Source organism: Trichosurus vulpecula, chromosome 5 (assembly GCF_011100635.1).
Source record: "Trichosurus vulpecula isolate mTriVul1 chromosome 5, mTriVul1.pri, whole genome shotgun sequence".
Taxonomy (NCBI): domain Eukaryota; kingdom Metazoa; phylum Chordata; class Mammalia; order Diprotodontia; family Phalangeridae; genus Trichosurus; species Trichosurus vulpecula.
In genome coordinates, this window is record NC_050577.1 from 303485170 (window position 1) to 303500737 (window position 15568).

Consider the following 15568-nt stretch of genomic DNA (forward strand, 5'->3'; position numbering starts at 1 on the left):
GCCTCTCAGTTATTTCTAGGCTCTGAAAGAACACAAGTGTTGAGCTCCTCAGTTGATCTTGGTGATCCCAGTGGATAGATCCATGGACTCAAGCTCAAGTGTGGCCTCTAACACTTGCCAGCTGTAGGACCCTGGGCAAACCACTTCACCTCTCTTCCCCTCAGTTTCCTCATCTGTAAATGGGGATGATAAGCACACCTACCCCCCCCCCGGGGTGATGGTGAGGCTACAGTGAGTATTTGTAGTGTCATGCAATGCAAAGCGTCCTATCAGTGTTAGGTATCATTGCCAGAGCCTTGGCACAGCATCCCGGCCTCCCAGCCTCCCGGCATCCCAGCATCCCAGCCTCCTGGCATCCCAGCATCCTGGCATCCCAGCATCCCGGCATCCCAGCATCCCAGCCACCTAGCATCCCAGCATCCCAGCATCCCAGCCACCCGGCATCCCGGCATCCTAGCATCCCAGCCACCCGGCATCCCGGCCGCCCAGCCCTAATTGCAGCTTTATCCGGACTGATTTAGGCAGAGGGGGACAGGGAGGATAGGTGACCGTCCCAAGGTCATTGGCAAAGTCATTGACAGAACTAGGACTCAAATTCAGGTCCCCAGGCTCGGCTTCTTGTCTCCCCATCTGTAAATGAGGCTAACAACGATTGCCCTGCCTAACACCCCAGGGAGTCGGTCAGCGCTTCAGAGGGAGGCTGTGGTGGTTGGCATCGGCCTGGGTCTTTGGACACACCAAGGACCCAATCTTAACCTCTGTCCAGTCACTGGCGTTTCCCAACAGCCTTCTGTTCCCACGAAAGATGTTCTACCAAAACAATACCTTGGGCAGAACTGGCTGACCGCGATTACTAATAATAGGTGGACTGGGCCTGATAGGGTACATTCAGTCATCGTTAACAGGAAGCAAGGCTGAGCTTGTGGGCTGCCCATAACACCACGAGCTCCTACTGACCGAAGCTCAAGTGCGCCCTCGTGTGGGCTTTACTTAACCTCGTTTAGCGACCTTCTAGACAGCGTTTCTTCAGACTTCACTTTCAACTTGGCATCACTCCACCAATCAATAAACATTTATGAAACATCTTCCATGTGTCAGGCACTGTGCTAAACTCTGGGGTTACAAAGAAAATAAAAAGACAGTCTGCCCTCAAGGAGCTTACCATCCGATGAGGGAGACAACATGCAAACGAAGGAAGCCATATACAGGATAAACGGGCCATAATTAACAGAGGGAAGACGCTGGAATTAAGAAGGTGGAATTTTAGTCGGGACTTAAAGGAAGCCAGGGAGGTCAGTAGTTGGGGGGAAGGAGAGAGAGCAGTTGAAGCATGAGCAGCAACCAGAGAGAATGCCCGGCTTCCCAAAAATAAACGGACAGGAGGCTAGCATCACTGGATTGAAAGGTAGGTGACAAGATGTGGAGCAACGTGGAAGAAAACTGGAAAGGTGGGACGGGGCTAGGTTATAAATGGCTTTGAATGCCGAACAAAGCCTTTTCTATTTGATCCTGGAGAGGGAGCCCATGGAGTTTCTTGAGCAGGAAGGCTTCTCAGGATCTCCCCTCAGCCAGCCTGGGCCAGCACAAGCAGTTTCCCAGAGTGCCCAGCCCAGGGCGGCCATCCTAGGATCCTGGAGAGAGTGTGTGTGTGGACTGGCCTTAGATTTGTTCTTTAAACGATGGGCAGGAATTCATAGGGCAGAGAGTTCTCTTGTTTTAAGGAATCCTAGGAGAGGGGAAGGGGAGCATGAACTGGGCCAGCGCGCACTATCAGCGAGCAGGTCCGAGCCCCAGGCAGCCTGTGTGAGCTCTGGGCCTCCCAGCTTCTTATCTCTAGAGATGAAAACTAGGAACTCCCTCTCTCGAGGAGTTTCGGGGAAGAGGGACTTGCTGTGCTCAGCCCCAGAGGATAGAACCGGAGCCACGAGGGGAACAGAACTGAGATCCGTGGTGGGAAACCCTTCCTAAGGATGATTCCAGGTGTCCCACAGCGGAATGGCTGCCCGGGAGGCAGTGAGCACCCCAGCTTTGAGCTTTATATACAGAGGCAGGACTTAGGACCCGTTGGTCGGGTGTCTTGTGGGTGGGGTTTGCGTGTTAAGACCCAGCCCAGTCTGAGAAGTAGAAGTCAAGAGCAGAACTCCGGCCCTTCCTGGGTCAAGCGGCGGGTCCGGATCTGGCCTGACGCCCCGGACTCTCAGGCTTCTCCCCGCTTGGGGGGCGCGGGCTGGGAGGAAGGGCTGCAGGGGTGCCCTTAGCTCCGGTAAGCCCCGAAGCCTCAGCGAAGTGACTGGCCACCCCTCCTGGAAGCCCGGCAGCGGGAAAGGCGAGCCAGGGCGGGGTTCGGTCCAGACCCCAGGATAGGGGCCTGCCCTGGGGGCGTGACCAGCATCGGGGGGTGTGGCCGGAGGTGGGTCGGCCCGGGAGGAACCTGCGGCCGGGGCTATAGGAAAAGCATCCGGAAGAGGTGTCCCGCGTGGCGGCGGGCCGGGTGCGTGGGGCCTTGGGGAGCCCACTTGGAGACTGGAGCCTCCTCCTTCGCGTCTCACCGCATTCGGTTCTTCTTGCGCACTGATGCGGGGAAGGCGGGAGGCCGCGAGAACCCGGCGCCTGAGGTCGTCCGCAGCCCGAGGTCGTTAGCGGACTGGTTGTTGCTCCCCCTGCAGTGTTTGAGGGAGGAGGGAGGACCTTCCCGCTGGATCTATTCCCGCCCCCCCTCCCCGCCCCCCCCAGCCCCACTCCATCCTAACCCAGCCCCAGGCCCTGTCCTCCATCCACCCATCCACCGATCGTCCGTCCTGTGCATGCCTGGGCTGTGGGGCCCCATCCAGTCTCTTTGTTGGGGCTTCAGTTTCCCTCTCTGTAAAAGGGAGGGAAGCTTCCGTTGCACAGCTGGGCTCCCTGAGGGTTGTTGGGATGAGGATGGTGAGACCCTGGCCTTCGGGAAGCTCCCAGTCTGGGGGTGGGGGTGGGACAATGGATGACCCGGGCATTGGTGCTCCAGCCCCAACCACGAGCAGCGAGAGACTGGGGAAGCAGGAAACACTCCTGGAGGGTGGGAATCTCAGCCGACCTCCCCTTGGAGAACTGAGCAGAACTCAGACTCCAATTGCCAGGTGGAGCTGAGGGAAGGAATGCACTCGGAACTATGCAAAGGCTCGGAGGTGGGGGTGGGGATCAGCCAGCAGGATCTCAGTACAGGACAGAAGTCTGAAGGCGAGGCCAGCAGAATCTGCCAGTGTATAGAGATGATCGTTGCACCCATGGACGCTGATGAGGGCACAGAGAGGGGGTAGCAGAGAGAGAACAGCTCAGGATTGGACCTTGGGGATGCCCAGAGGGGGCAGTGACAGGGATGAGGGGCCACAGTGGCAGTGGAGGAAGAAGGGTGGCAAAAGGAGCTGGGGGCAAGGGGGGGATGGGCGCAGACCTAAAGCACCTTCTGCCGTCCTCCCACCAGGCCCCGGGATGGCTGAGAACAGGCCCCCAGGGCCCCAGGCAACAGCCCTGATCTATGATGAGAACATGACCCGGGTCCGGCTGCTCTGGGATGAGTAAGGGCCCCTGCTTTCTTTCTCTCCCCTTCATTTGTTGGGTGGGGGGCAATGCCATGGACACGATCCCCAAAATAGATAACCCAGATCGTGCTCCTGGTACCCTTTGGAATGCGCTTTTAGGGGCGCTGATCTGTTACAGCTGAGGCTGGCAAAGTGCAGAAAATGTCCTGGGGTGACCGAGCCGTGGCCTGGGAGCATCCTGATCCTGCCTCCACCTCACTTTACCCAAGGACCTCAGTTTCCCCAAATGGCAGAGCTAGACTCACTGGTCTCCAAGAGCCCTCCCAGCTCTTAATTGAATGAGTCTAGGACCCTTCCCTTGGATAATACTACTTAGAGAACCTCAAATCCAAGCCCCCAAGGCCCAGAGAAGGCAGTGGCCTAGCCAGGGACACAGAACCAGTCAGTGGCATGGTCAGGATTTGAATCCAGGGCCTCTGGTTCAAAGCTTGCACTGTTCCCTAGGGGAGACTGTGGCCGAGTCAGGGCTGGGACCCGTGTGTCCTGGCTGACCCTAACACAAGCTCCCCATCCCTTCCAGCCCTGAGTGCGCCATTGAGGGACCTGAGCGCCTGACGGCCACATATGCAAAGCTTTGTCATCGAGGACTGGCTCAGAGGTGTGTGCGGCTGCCTGCTCGGGAGGCCACTGAAGAGGAGCTGGAGCTGGTGCACAGGTGAGTGTCCCACCTCGGTCCAGCTTCAGGTGAGCAGAGCAGAGGGACTTGACCTGACTCAGCTCCCCCCTCACTGTCACTGTGTGACCACAGGGAAGGACCCCTTTCTGGGTCTTTCCCCCCATTTACAAAGTTAGTAGCTCAGCCCGTCTGCTTCCTGGGGGTGCTGGAGGCTCCAAGGAGACAGTGGCTTTGAGAGGAGCCAGATGGATAAAGTCTAGGTATGGAGGCGGGCAGAATCACTGTCATGCCTTCCCTCTGCTTGGAAGGGGATTCCCCTTGGCCTTAGGGTCCAAGAATCCTAGCTAGACCAAAATTTGCCCCTGAGTAGCTAGGGGAGATATCTCAGAGCTTACACACTAACTAAACTGCTGTCCAGAGGACAGCCCCTGAGCTCTCTCACTTGGGGCCTGTGGACTCTTAGTTTACACATAGTAACATAGATCCAGTTTCTTGGCCCTCCACAATTTGAGGGAAGGGGAGGGATACAGCTTGAGGAAAGGAGATGGGAGACCTTGACACCTCCTTTAAGGTTGGGAGAAGCGATGCCTTCCTCCTCATCCATGTCCAGACAATACTGAGCTGTACTGGGCCCGGCTTTGACCTCTGTGTCTGTCTTCTGCCCCCCAGCCCAGAGTATGTGGCTGTGGTGAAGGGGACCCAGACCATGAGCAAAGAGGAGCTCCAGACCCTGGCCGAGCAGTATGATGCTGTCTACTTTCACCCGGTTTGTACCAGCTTCCCACCCCACCTGAGAAGGGTCCTGTCTTGCCTCCCCCTGCCCCCCACCTTACCTTTCTCACACACATACAGCCAGACACACACATGCATGCACACACACATACACTTACACACATGTGCACACACTTAGACACACACAGAGGAAGGGGGCATGGAAGGCCCATCTTTCCAGACCTCTGTCCAGGATATTCCCCCTCCTTCTCCCTCCAGAGCACGTTCCCCTGTGCACGAATGGCTGTGGGAGCCACCTTGCAGCTGGTGGACGCGGTACTGACCGGAGCTGTGGGCAACGGGATGGCACTGGTGAGGTAACGGCCCCATCAGCTGGGCTGCCTCCAAGCCTGGGGCCAGGCCAGCCTCTCCCCTCCCCTCCATACCCTCCTCTCCCCTCACCTGGGACTCCCAAGGCTGGGCACCTGGGCTCCCAAGCCCCTGCCAGAGTTGCATTGAGGCTGGGCCTGGTCATGCCTGGCTTGGACTAGATGCCTCCTAAGGGCCTGTGGCACCCTGAACCTCCCCCCACCCCTAGCATTGGAGAGCAAATGATGGGCCACGTGTCCCCCTCCATCCCCCAGGCCTCCTGGACACCACAGCCAGAGAGACGCTGCCAACGGCTTCTGCGTGTTTAACAACGTGGCCATTGCCGCTGAGCACGCCAAGAGGAGCCACGGGCTGCAAAGGTGAGGAGGCTGTTTTCCCTGGCAGGTTCCCCCATGAGCTGGAAGAGGAGGGGAAGGCTGGGAGCTCTCCCCTAGCCTTCTTGTGGGCTAGCCACCCCCAGCTGAGGTCATCGAATTCCAGGCCAAGCTGAGGGAGGGCTCCCTGCCTAGAAAATCCATGCCTACTGCTGGTCACAGAGAGCCCAGAAAGAGGTGCCACGTCATAAGACTGCCACTTGTTAATATTACCTAGTCTGGGGACAGTCTGCAATTTTTACTTTGCTGCCCTCTGGGCTTATCTGTTCTCAGAGATTATTCTGTTTCCAAAATTGTCTTTTTGGGTTGTCTGTTAGTTGGGGGTTGAGGGGAGGCCCCACAGCCATTCTGATGACCGCCTCCCATGTGAGCTCCATGCCACAGCTGCTGGCTCCTCCCCTTCCCAGCATCCCATACACCCCTCTCCCTCCCTGCCAAAGAGGCTCCTAGCAGGAACCTGTCTCTGGGGGCCTAGTGGGTCCAGTGATTGTCTCTGTCTCTCTCCAGGATCCTCATTGTCGATTGGGATATTCACCATGGGCAGGGGACCCAGAGAGTCTTTGAAAACGACCCCAGGTCAGGAGATGTGGGCCCTGAAGTCCCCAGGCTGAGGGATGGTTGCACAGGAGGCCTTTGTTTGAGAGGGGCCGGTCCCAGCACAAGGGGTGGGGGTGGGGCCCAGGGAAGGCCCTGAATTGGGTCCTCTCCCCCTCCCCTTCCCAGTGTCCTCTATTTCTCCTGGCATCGATATGAGCACCAGAGCTTCTGGCCCCGACTCCGGGAATCTGATTACGATGTGGTGGGTCAGGGCCCCGGCCGAGGCTTCACCGTCAACGTGCCCTGGAACAAGGTAAGGAGAGAAGGGCCGGGCCTAGGGCTGACCCCCACCTCAGTCAGGGCCCTTGGAAAAGCCACAGTGGCCAGCTGGTGTGGCCCCCTCATTTTCCCTGGGGAGAAACAGAGAAGGGAGGCCACTTGCCCAAGGTCACGCAGGCCGAGTGAGGATTCTCGAACTCAGGTCTGGGACTTCAAATGCTTTGTGCACTGTACCAAGAGGGCTCTCTGGCCCTCTCTGAGCCTCAGTTTCCTCATCTGTAAAGTGGTAACAGGGGAATCTGGGGGAGGGAAAGCATGTTGTTACTGCAGTTGTTGTAAAGGTTGAGCTTGTTAATTCACTTCCTCTCCTGGTTCTGGTGGGAGCTTTGCCTTCTGTCCTCAAGGAGGCTGAGAGGGAAGACAGGGTGTCAGGACCAGGCCCGCCGGGCTGGGGGTTGGGGGAGAGAGACAGGTGGAGGCCCCATGCTACCCCTGGGCCTTCGAGGGCAGCGGCCCGATCCTGGCTGTGGTCCCCCCTCAGGGTTCAAGAGGAGCTCCAGGCTGTCCAGAGTCAGGCAGGGAAGGGCTCTTTCTTGTGGTCCCTGCTCCCTGCCTGTCTCCCTGGGACCCTTCCTGGTCTCCCCTACCACCCCCCGCCCCAGTCTCTTCCCTTCTACCTGGGTTTTCGAGCTTCTCTGCTGGGGATCTGTTTGTGTCCCAAGGTGGAAGGAGGGCCAAAAGGCTGATTGTCACTGAGTTGGCTTCTCAGGACCCTTCTCTGTCCACTCATCTCCTCTGTCCCCCATCCCCTCCCCAGTGCCCCTGTCCCCTCCCCTGGCCCTCATCCTCTGTTCCCGCCATCCCCTCCCCCATCCCTTCTACTGCCACTCCTCTTCCTTCTCCCCTATCTTCTTCCCTGGCCCCCATCCGTCCCCTTCTCCCCTGCCCCTCCTCTTCCCCTGGCCCCCCCATCCCCTCCCCTGTCCCTCATTCTCTTCCCCACCATAACCTCCCCTGTGCCCCCTCCCTTCTCCTGCCCCTCATCCTCTCCCCTGCCCCCTCATCTTTTCCCTCCCCCACCTGCCCACTCCTCTCCATCTGCTCTGGCTGCAGGTGGGCATGAGAAACGCTGACTACGTGTCTGTCTTCCTCCATGTGCTGCTCCCGCTGGCCATCGAGGTGAGCCATAGCTGGGAGGGAAGGTAGTGTGTGACTGGGGGGCTGAGGAGCACGGGGCTTGATAGGCAGGGCCCCAGGCAGGTCCTAGCTGGGGGGTCCCCCCTTCTGGGCCTTGTGAAATTCCAGGGTTATAACTTCCTGTGTCCTCTGAGTTAAGGCATCAGAGGTAAGATCCTTTGGAAAAAAATGTGTCAGGCATTCACACTCTAGTGTGAATTAGTCATTCAAGTTGGAGCAGTACTGAGGGAATAGGGCAGGGCAGGGGAGAAGGGGGCACAATGCCCCCCATACCCAGGCCAAGGCCCCACCACCTTCTCCTCTCTTGTCTCCCTATGCCATGGTCCTGAAGTTTGACCCTGAACTCGTCCTGGTCTCAGCTGGATTTGACTCTGGCATCGGGGACCCTGAGGTGAGCAGGGCTGGGAACAGGAGGTGAAGGAAACGAGGCTGGGCTGGGGAGCTGAATGGCTTGGGAGGCTCATGTGTGAGGGATGAGTTTTGCAGGGGATGGCATGGCCTTGGGTCCCTTCCATCTCTGAGATTCTGGAGTCTTGGAGATGGGTGGAGCATTGGGCAAGGAAGGGGCCCAGAGACCAGGGAATGGAAGGACAGAGAAGGGGCCCAAGGCCAGGCTGGGGCCGCATGGGTGAGGGCTCCTCCCTACCTGCCTGGTTTGGGTTTCAGGGTCAGATGCAGGCCACACCCGAATGCTTCGCCCACCTGACTCTCTTGCTGCTGCCATTGGCCAGGGGCCGGCTCTGTGCTGTGCTCGAGGTGAGGCCAAGGCTCCTATAGGGCTGCGACCAGAGACCCCCGTCCAGCTTGCCCAAGTGCCCTGAGAGGATGGCTGGACTGGGCTGGGCCCAAGGTGGGGGTGGGGGGTGGTACCTTCAGCCCTGGGTCTGCTTTCCCTGATCTATCCCTGGGTGGGCTGGCCTGGGCTGACCTAGGCCCCACCAAGGACAGGGGGGCACCTTTAGCCTGGGCCTGTTTTCCCTGGTCTATCCCTGGGTGGGCTGGGCTGGACTGGGTTGGGTGGGCTGGCCTGGTCTGGGCTGGGCCTGGCTGGGCTGGCCTAGGCCCCACCAAGGAGGGGGGCACCTTTAGCCTGGGCCTGTTTTCCCTGATTTATCCCTGGATGGGCTGGGCCTGGCTGGGTTGGGCTGGCCTAGGCCCCAGCCCTGGGTCTGCTTTCCCTGATCTATCCCTGGGTGGGCTGGGCCTGGCTGGGCTGGCCTAGGCCTTGCCAAGGAGGGAGGGCACCTTCCACCCTGGGTTTGCTTTCCCTGATCTGTCCCTGAGTGGGCTGGGCCTGGCTGGGCTGGGCTGGCCTAGGCCCTGCCAAGGAGGGGGGGCACCTTCAGCCCCGGGCCTATTTTCCCAGGGCACCTGCGGTTTAGCCCTCCAGCCTCTTCTTGCCAACCCTCCTGGGGCCATCTGAGTGCCTTAGGAGCACATGTGTTGGGGATGCCTCTGGGCCTGGCTCCCTGTCCCCTGAGCCCAGTGGTCATGTCTTCCCCCAGGGCGGCTATCACCTGCAGTCTCTGGCTGAATGTGTGTGTCTGACCCTGCAGACTTTGCTGGGGGACCCTGTGCCAGCTCTCTCCGGGGATCCAGCCCCTTGTTTGAGGTAACTCTGACCTAGGGACTCTGGGACTGTCCCAAGCTGGGGGGTGCTTGAAGGCCTCCCCTTCCCCTCTAATCCCTGACTCTGTTGCAGCTCACTGGAATCGATCCAGAATGTGAGAGCAGCCCATGCCCCGCACTGGGCAAGCCTCAGGCATGAAGGTAAGACCCAAGAGCCCCTGGCAGTGGCAGCATGTGGGGCCTGGCCCCTTCCTCCCCTTGTGCTCAGGAATGAAATGCCCAGAATTGGGGAGGATCACATAGCCAAGTCACTGGCAGAGCCAGGCCTCCCTATGCCTTAGTCTGCCCAACTGTAAAATGGAAGCCTTGGCACCAGCCGCTTGATGCAGGAGTAGGAAATTGAGCTCGGCAGATGCTGACTTGTCCTGGGGAGCACTGAGGGCTTTTCTCAGACTTTCTCCAAAGACCGGGACTTCTCAGGCAGGTGGATGGAAGGAATTTCCAGCCCTGACCTCTCTCCCCCTCCATCCGTCCTTCCAGACACAGGCCCAGTACTGACTCCTAGCACGTGGCGTGGGGGTGGAGGGCCCCCCCAGCTTGGGGCCCAGTCTGTGGGGGCCACAGATAGGCGGGGGCCCCTCTTGGACAAGTTGCTCAGCTGCCCCCCACCTCCCCCACACACCAGCATTGGCCTGGCTGCCCCTGACTCTGCTTCTAGCCTTAACCTTCCCCCAGCTCTCCTGCAGGAGGAGGGGGCAACTCTTGGTGAGGAGGAGGCAGCCATGTGGTCCAGGTGAGGCTGGGCTCTCAGCTTGAGGCTTCAGGCTGGGTGCCAGCGGGGATGCATGGCTGGGTGGGGCAGCCTTGGGATGAGGGATCTGAGATGGTAGGACAAGGGCTCAGGCCCATAAGGGTGGCCCCTCAGTGCCTACGGGTCAGGCCTGGAGTTCAGAGCAGGCCAGGACACAGTTTCTCTGCCTGGGACACTGTATCGGCCTCTCTGATGGGAGGGTGCATTTGCGGCTGCATGGTTGTGTTGTGTGCCAATGTGGGTGAGTTCAGCTGTGTCTGTGAGTGTGATGCCCATGCTGGGTTTGCATTAGGCTGGACTCGGCCTTCGTGCAGGACCAGGCCCTTGCTGCCCTGGGGAAGCTCTTGGCTCTGCTGGACAAGATCCTGACTGGGCAGGTATTGTGTGTGCGTGTGTGGGCCTGGGCCATCCCCTCTCTTGGCGTGTGTTCTCCTCCCTAAAATGGGCACAATTGGCCTCGACAAGCTCGGGGCTCAGGAATAACTCTCCCAGGGCGTGGCCCCTCGGTGTGAGTGCCTGTGAAGGACCCCTGGCTTGTGGGAGGCGCCCCGTTCAGGGTGGAGTCCGTGGGTGGGAAATGGGAAACCAAATGCCTGGTGGATTCTATGCTGCCCCCCAAGGACAAACCGGGCCTCTTTAAATCCAGACCTGCCCTTCCTGGAGTCCATTTGTCCTGGCCTCATTCCCTGCCCCTTGGAGGTCCCGCCACACTACTCCTGGAAGTCCCAAGTTCTCCCTCCAGGTCTGACTCGGAGCATCATGTCTTCCCCTCTCTGGGCCTCCTTCTCACACTGCCCCCCAAGGAAGGGTGGGACTCAGTGACCCCAAGGTGTTGAGGCGTCTGATACCTCTCCTCTGTCCTCAGATCAGGGCTGGGATTGCCGTGTCTCCCACAGCGTCAGCTGCCATGGCCGTAGCCGTCCGCAGAGGTCTCCTCAGCTGTGGGGCGCAGAGGTGAGCCCAGAAGGCCTGGCACTGGCAGAGGTCGGCACCTCGAGGAGGTCGCCTGGGCCTTTCTCATCCCTCTCCTGCACCCCTTCAGTCATCCTTTCCTTATCCCAGCCCCTGGCCCGAGCTCAATGAGCAGCTCCCCCTTCTGCTGTCCCCTGCCCTCTTCCAGAGGGTACTCCCTGCTTGCCCTGGGCCCTCTTTGGGCACTTCTTTCCTTGACTCCCCCAGCCTCCACAGTGTGAGCCCCATAGGCCACCCCCACTCCCACCCCCATCCAGTTCTGTTCTCTCTTGTGAATGAATATCATCTCTTCTGCCACTAGGAGCCCCCTGAGGGCAGGGTCTGGGGCTGCTCCTCCTCTGCCCCTCCAGACTGGGAGCCCCCTGAGGGCAGGGCCTGGGGCTGCTCCTCCTCTGCCCCTCCAGACTGGGAGCCCCCTGAGGGCAGGGCCTGGGGTTCCTCCTCTGCCCCCTCCCAGACTGGGAGCCCCCTGAGGGCAGGGCCTCCTTTGCCTTCCCCACTGGGAGCCCCCCTCCCCCAGGGTAGGGCCTGGGGCTGCTTCTCCTCTGCGCCTCCAGACTGGGAGCCCCCTGAGGGCAGGGCCTGGGGCTCCTCCTCTGCGCCCCGCCTCAGGTTAGGGGTTATATTCATATCCTGATAATATCCGGGTGTGATCCTGACCTTGGTGTCTGCTTTGTGTTCTGCAGGCTGCTCTGTGTGGCTATAGGAGATCTGGACATTCCTGAGGACCTGAGGGACAACGGGTAGGGATGTCTTGGAATGGTCCTGCTTCCCTTTGCCCTGTACCATGAGGGGTTTGCCCAGGATGACCTCTGCAGGCCCTTCCAGCCTGAGGTCTACCAGACTGCCTGATGTGGCAGGCTGAGCCCTGCACTGGGCAGCTGGGGGCCGGGGTCCAGGGCAGACTGGACATGTGCCTCGAACTCCCTTGGTCTGTTTCCTGTTCTGGTGCTTTCCTAGGAGGGAGGGTCCCCTGACATGGTAGGGAGTGAAGCACCATGTAAAATAAAGTATGACAGGGTCACCACAGAGACCAAGGTAGGGGGGTTGGAAAGAACACATTTCATTAAAACAGCCACTTCTCCCCCCTTTCCCCCTCCCTCAGCCGAGTTGTCCTGCTAAACATGGGAGGGAAAGAGCAGCCGGAAGCAGCCCCATCCCCAATGTGCATCCACCTGGGTGGGCGCGAGGTGAGAGATGCTTGTGTCCCTAGGAGGGGAGCCTGGGCACCAGGCAAACAGTTGGGCGCCAGAACGCTCCAGCAGGATCAAGTGGATCAGTGGGGCAGGCACTAGACTTGGGGGGCCAAGGGAGGCTGCGTCTAGAAGGTGGGGTCTTGGTGGGGACTCAGTGAAGAGGACAGAGGAGAGGACAGAGAGGATGGGGGACAGCCTGAGAGAATGCCCACAGCCCGGCCATGGACCAGCCAGGAGGCCGGGGTCACAGGATCACAGAGGATGGGAGGGGGGCCAGGTATAAGGAACAGGAAAGGACAGAGGGGCCAGGGGATAAAGGGCTCTGAAGGCCAGACAGAGCATTTTGTATTGGCTCCTGGAGGCATTGGGAGCCACTGTCAGACGCGCACTTTAGGGAAATCACTTTGGTGGCTGAATGGAGGAGACTAGAGCTGGGGGAGGGGGGAAGAGGCAGGCAGACCCCCCTGCAGCTAATTCAGTAGTCCAATGACCTGATGAGGGTCTGCACCAGGGTGGGGGTCGTGTCTGAGGAGAGAAGGGGGCTCAGGCCTTGGCCACAGCTTGGACATGGCCAGGTGAGAGATGGTGAGGAGGCCAGGATGACTCCAAGGGTGGGAGCCTGTGGGATGGGAGGAGGAAGGTGCCATCTACAGCAGTAGGGAAGGTAGGAGGGGAGAGGGTTTAGGGGGAAAGAGAGTGAGTTCTGTGTTGGATGTGGTGAATTTAAGATGCCCACTGGACATCCGGTTCAAGATGTCTAGTAGGCAGTTGGAGATGTGGAACTGGAGGTCAGGGAAAGGTTAGGGATGGATAAGCAGATGTGAGAACCGTCAGCATAGATGGTCATTCAATCCATGGGAGGTGATGAGATCCCCAAGTGAAGTGGTCTAGAGGGAGAGGAGCAGAGGGCCCAGGTGTCCCTGGGGGTGTGATCCAGAGGAGGGTCCAGCAAAGGAGACAGAGAAGGAGGGGTCAGAGAGGGAGGAGGAGGACCAGGAGAGAGAGGTGTCAACAAAAACCTAGAGAAGAGGGTACCAAGGAGGAAAAGCTCATCAACAGTGTCAAAGGAAGGAAGCAAACATCTATTAAGTGCCTACTGTGTGCTAGGCACTGTGCTAAGGGCCATTTGATCCTAACAACAACACTGAGGTGTAGGTGCTTTTATGATCTCCATTTCACTGTTCAGAAAACTGAAGCAGACAGCAGTTCATTGACTTACCCAGGGTCACACAGCCAGTGAGTGTTTGAGGCCATATTTGAACTCAGGTCTTCCTGACTCAGTGTTCTGTCTGCTGAACTGTCTCACCTGTCAAAGGCTGCAGAGAAGTCAGGAAGGATGAGGGTTGGGAAAAGGCCGTTGGGTTTGTCCATTGAGAGAGCACTGGTGTCTTGGAGGAAGGAGTTAGGGAGGAAGCTGGGTTGCAGAAAGTGAGAGACAGAGAGAGGGTGGGGGAGAGAGACAGACAGAGACAGAGGAGTGCGCAGGGCAGTGCCCTAGGAGACATCAGGCCAGCCCAGGCCAGCAGCTGCCTCCCTCAACCCTCTGTGGGCACAATGTGTGGGGCAGAGAACAGTGATGGGGACTCTGGCTCAGCCGTGGGACCTGGTGGCTCCTCATTTTGTCCCCCAGCCTGGCAGTGATCTTCGGGCTCTCCCCACCCTCCCCCTGGGCTGCCTAGCTTTGCTCAAGCCCTGGGCCCTGGCTTCCTTCTGCTCCCTCCTCATCCTTTCTCTTGTCTCAGGCCACAGAGCCCGGGACCTTCCTCTTGGCCCTCACCAGCCTCATCCTGCCTGTGGCCTACAGTTTCCAGCCAGAGCTGGTGCTTGTGGTCCTGGGGCCAGACTGTGGCCTCCGCAGCCTGGACGTGGAGCTGCTCACCAGGCTGCTCCAGGGGCCAGTGGGGGGCCGAATGTTGCTGCTGCTGCAGGTGGGTGAGAGACCCCTTGTCTGCTGCATCCCCAGGGCCCTGCCTCCTAATCAGACCCCCTAAGTTGGAGGGGACCTTTGGGGGGGGCAGTCACTCCAATTTGTACCCAGACCAGAATCCCCTCCACCACATCCCTGATGAGTGGTCATCCAGGCTTCCAGGGACGGGGAGCTCACTACCTCTCTAAGCTCTCCACCTTCCCCCTTGGGGATAGCTCCAAGCATTGGCCAGTTATTGCTGACATCCAGCCTAAATCTATCTCTGAAGTTCCCCATCCCTCCGGGTGAAGATGCCCTGGCCCCTGGGGGAGGTGACCCTGAGAACCTGCACTCCCTCGGCCCTCTGGGCTCCTGAGCTGCGGGGGTAGGGGTGGGGGGGCTTGTGTCAGCTGTCTTGTCTCTGGCCACAGAACCCTGAGCTCCCGTTGGTAGAGGCCTTGGCCTGGGCCCTGGCTGGCCGTGCCCTCCCCAGCACCCTGGGGCCCTTCTTCTCGGCCTCCCCGAAGCAAGCCTTGGCCTTAACCCACCTCTGCCGGCAGCGGCAGCTGGACTGGCCCATGTTGCAAGTGTCCGGTGAGTGTGGTGGGAGGGGGAGGGCAGCAGGGCATAGGGGAGGGGGCCTGGTCTGCCCTGACCTTCATTTGCTCGTGCTTGCTTCAGTGACCTGAGGCTCCCGCCCCTACCTGCCTGGTCCTTGGGGCAGGTGACCCCCCGGACCAGGGACCATCGGGCCCATTGCCAAGGCTGATTCATCAGAGCTGACAGATGGAGCCAAGACCGGGCCTGGCAGCAGAAGCAGCCGCCTCCACCACTACCGCCTGTGTGACCTTGGGCAAGTCCTGGCCCTGGCCACCTCCACGTCCTCCTCTGTACAGACTCTCTGATCTCCCAGTTCTGAATGGTCTGGGGCTTTAATAAAAATGAGAACAGCCATAGTAGCCAGTGTGTATGTTGGGTTTAAGGTTTGCAAAGTGCTTTGGATTAAGCGCCTACTATGTGCTAGGCACTGAGTGCTGGCAATGCAAGAAAAAGCTGAGAGAGTCCCTGCCCCCTGACTCCTATAGGGGAGACACAAGCTAAGGCATGTGTATAGAGCTAGTGTTAGGCAGGGTGAATAAGAAATTCTTAACCCAGGGGTTGGGGAGGGCTTCCTGCAGAGGGCCGGCTTCTAGCTGGGACTGGGAGAAGCCAGGGAGGTCAGCAGTTGGGGCAGAGGAGGCAGTGTCCCAGGTGTGGGGGGTGGCCTGTGCCATCGGATCCTCAAAACAGCCCTGGGAGGGAGCTGTTGAGGAAACCAAGGAAGGTGGAGACCCAGTGACTCGCCTGGAGTCACCTGGCTAGTCTCAGGCTGGATTTGAACTCGGGGCTTTCTGCCACCAAGCCCTGCTCCGTGCAGGGTGGCGCTGCCTAG

General features: G+C 59.3%; 1 protein-coding gene across 4 annotated transcripts; it reads left to right on the plus strand.

The window, feature by feature from the left end:
* Positions 1-2111: 2111 nt before the first annotated feature.
* HDAC10 (histone deacetylase 10) lies at positions 2112-15088 on the plus strand. Of its 4 annotated transcripts, none has more exons than XM_036761885.1 (21): positions 2112-2263; positions 3461-3554; positions 4099-4233; positions 4864-4960; positions 5185-5282; positions 5550-5654; positions 6177-6245; positions 6393-6519; positions 7599-7664; positions 8014-8073; positions 8349-8438; positions 9188-9294; positions 9385-9452; positions 9792-10044; positions 10355-10439; positions 10928-11016; positions 11721-11777; positions 12140-12224; positions 13973-14158; positions 14568-14730; positions 14818-15088. In XM_036761885.1, the coding sequence occupies exons 2-21, from the start codon at positions 3469-3471 to the stop codon at positions 14823-14825; spliced, it is 2034 nt and encodes a 677-aa protein (XP_036617780.1). In that variant the 5' UTR covers positions 2112-2263; positions 3461-3468; the 3' UTR covers positions 14826-15088. The 4 variants fall into 4 exon arrangements, with proteins under 4 accessions (XP_036617780.1, XP_036617779.1, XP_036617781.1 ...); XM_036761884.1 differs by lacking the exon at positions 2112-2263 and adding an exon at positions 2411-2632; XM_036761886.1 differs by lacking the exon at positions 2112-2263 and adding an exon at positions 2411-2632 and having other exon boundaries at positions 9987-10044.
* Positions 15089-15568: the final 480 nt, after the last annotated feature.

Bases quoted from the DNA above. Each gene is read 5' to 3' on its own strand.
- HDAC10 (XM_036761884.1), top strand. From the start codon at position 2,575: ATGCGGGGAAGGCGGGAGGCCGCGAGAACCCGGCGCCTGAGGTCGTCC. The intron at 11,778-12,139 runs GTAGGGATGTCT...CCCCTCCCTCAG, and splicing joins GAGGACCTGAGGGACAACGG to CCGAGTTGTCCTGCTAAACA. The intron at 14,159-14,567 runs GTGGGTGAGAGA...CTCTGGCCACAG, and splicing joins GAATGTTGCTGCTGCTGCAG to AACCCTGAGCTCCCGTTGGT.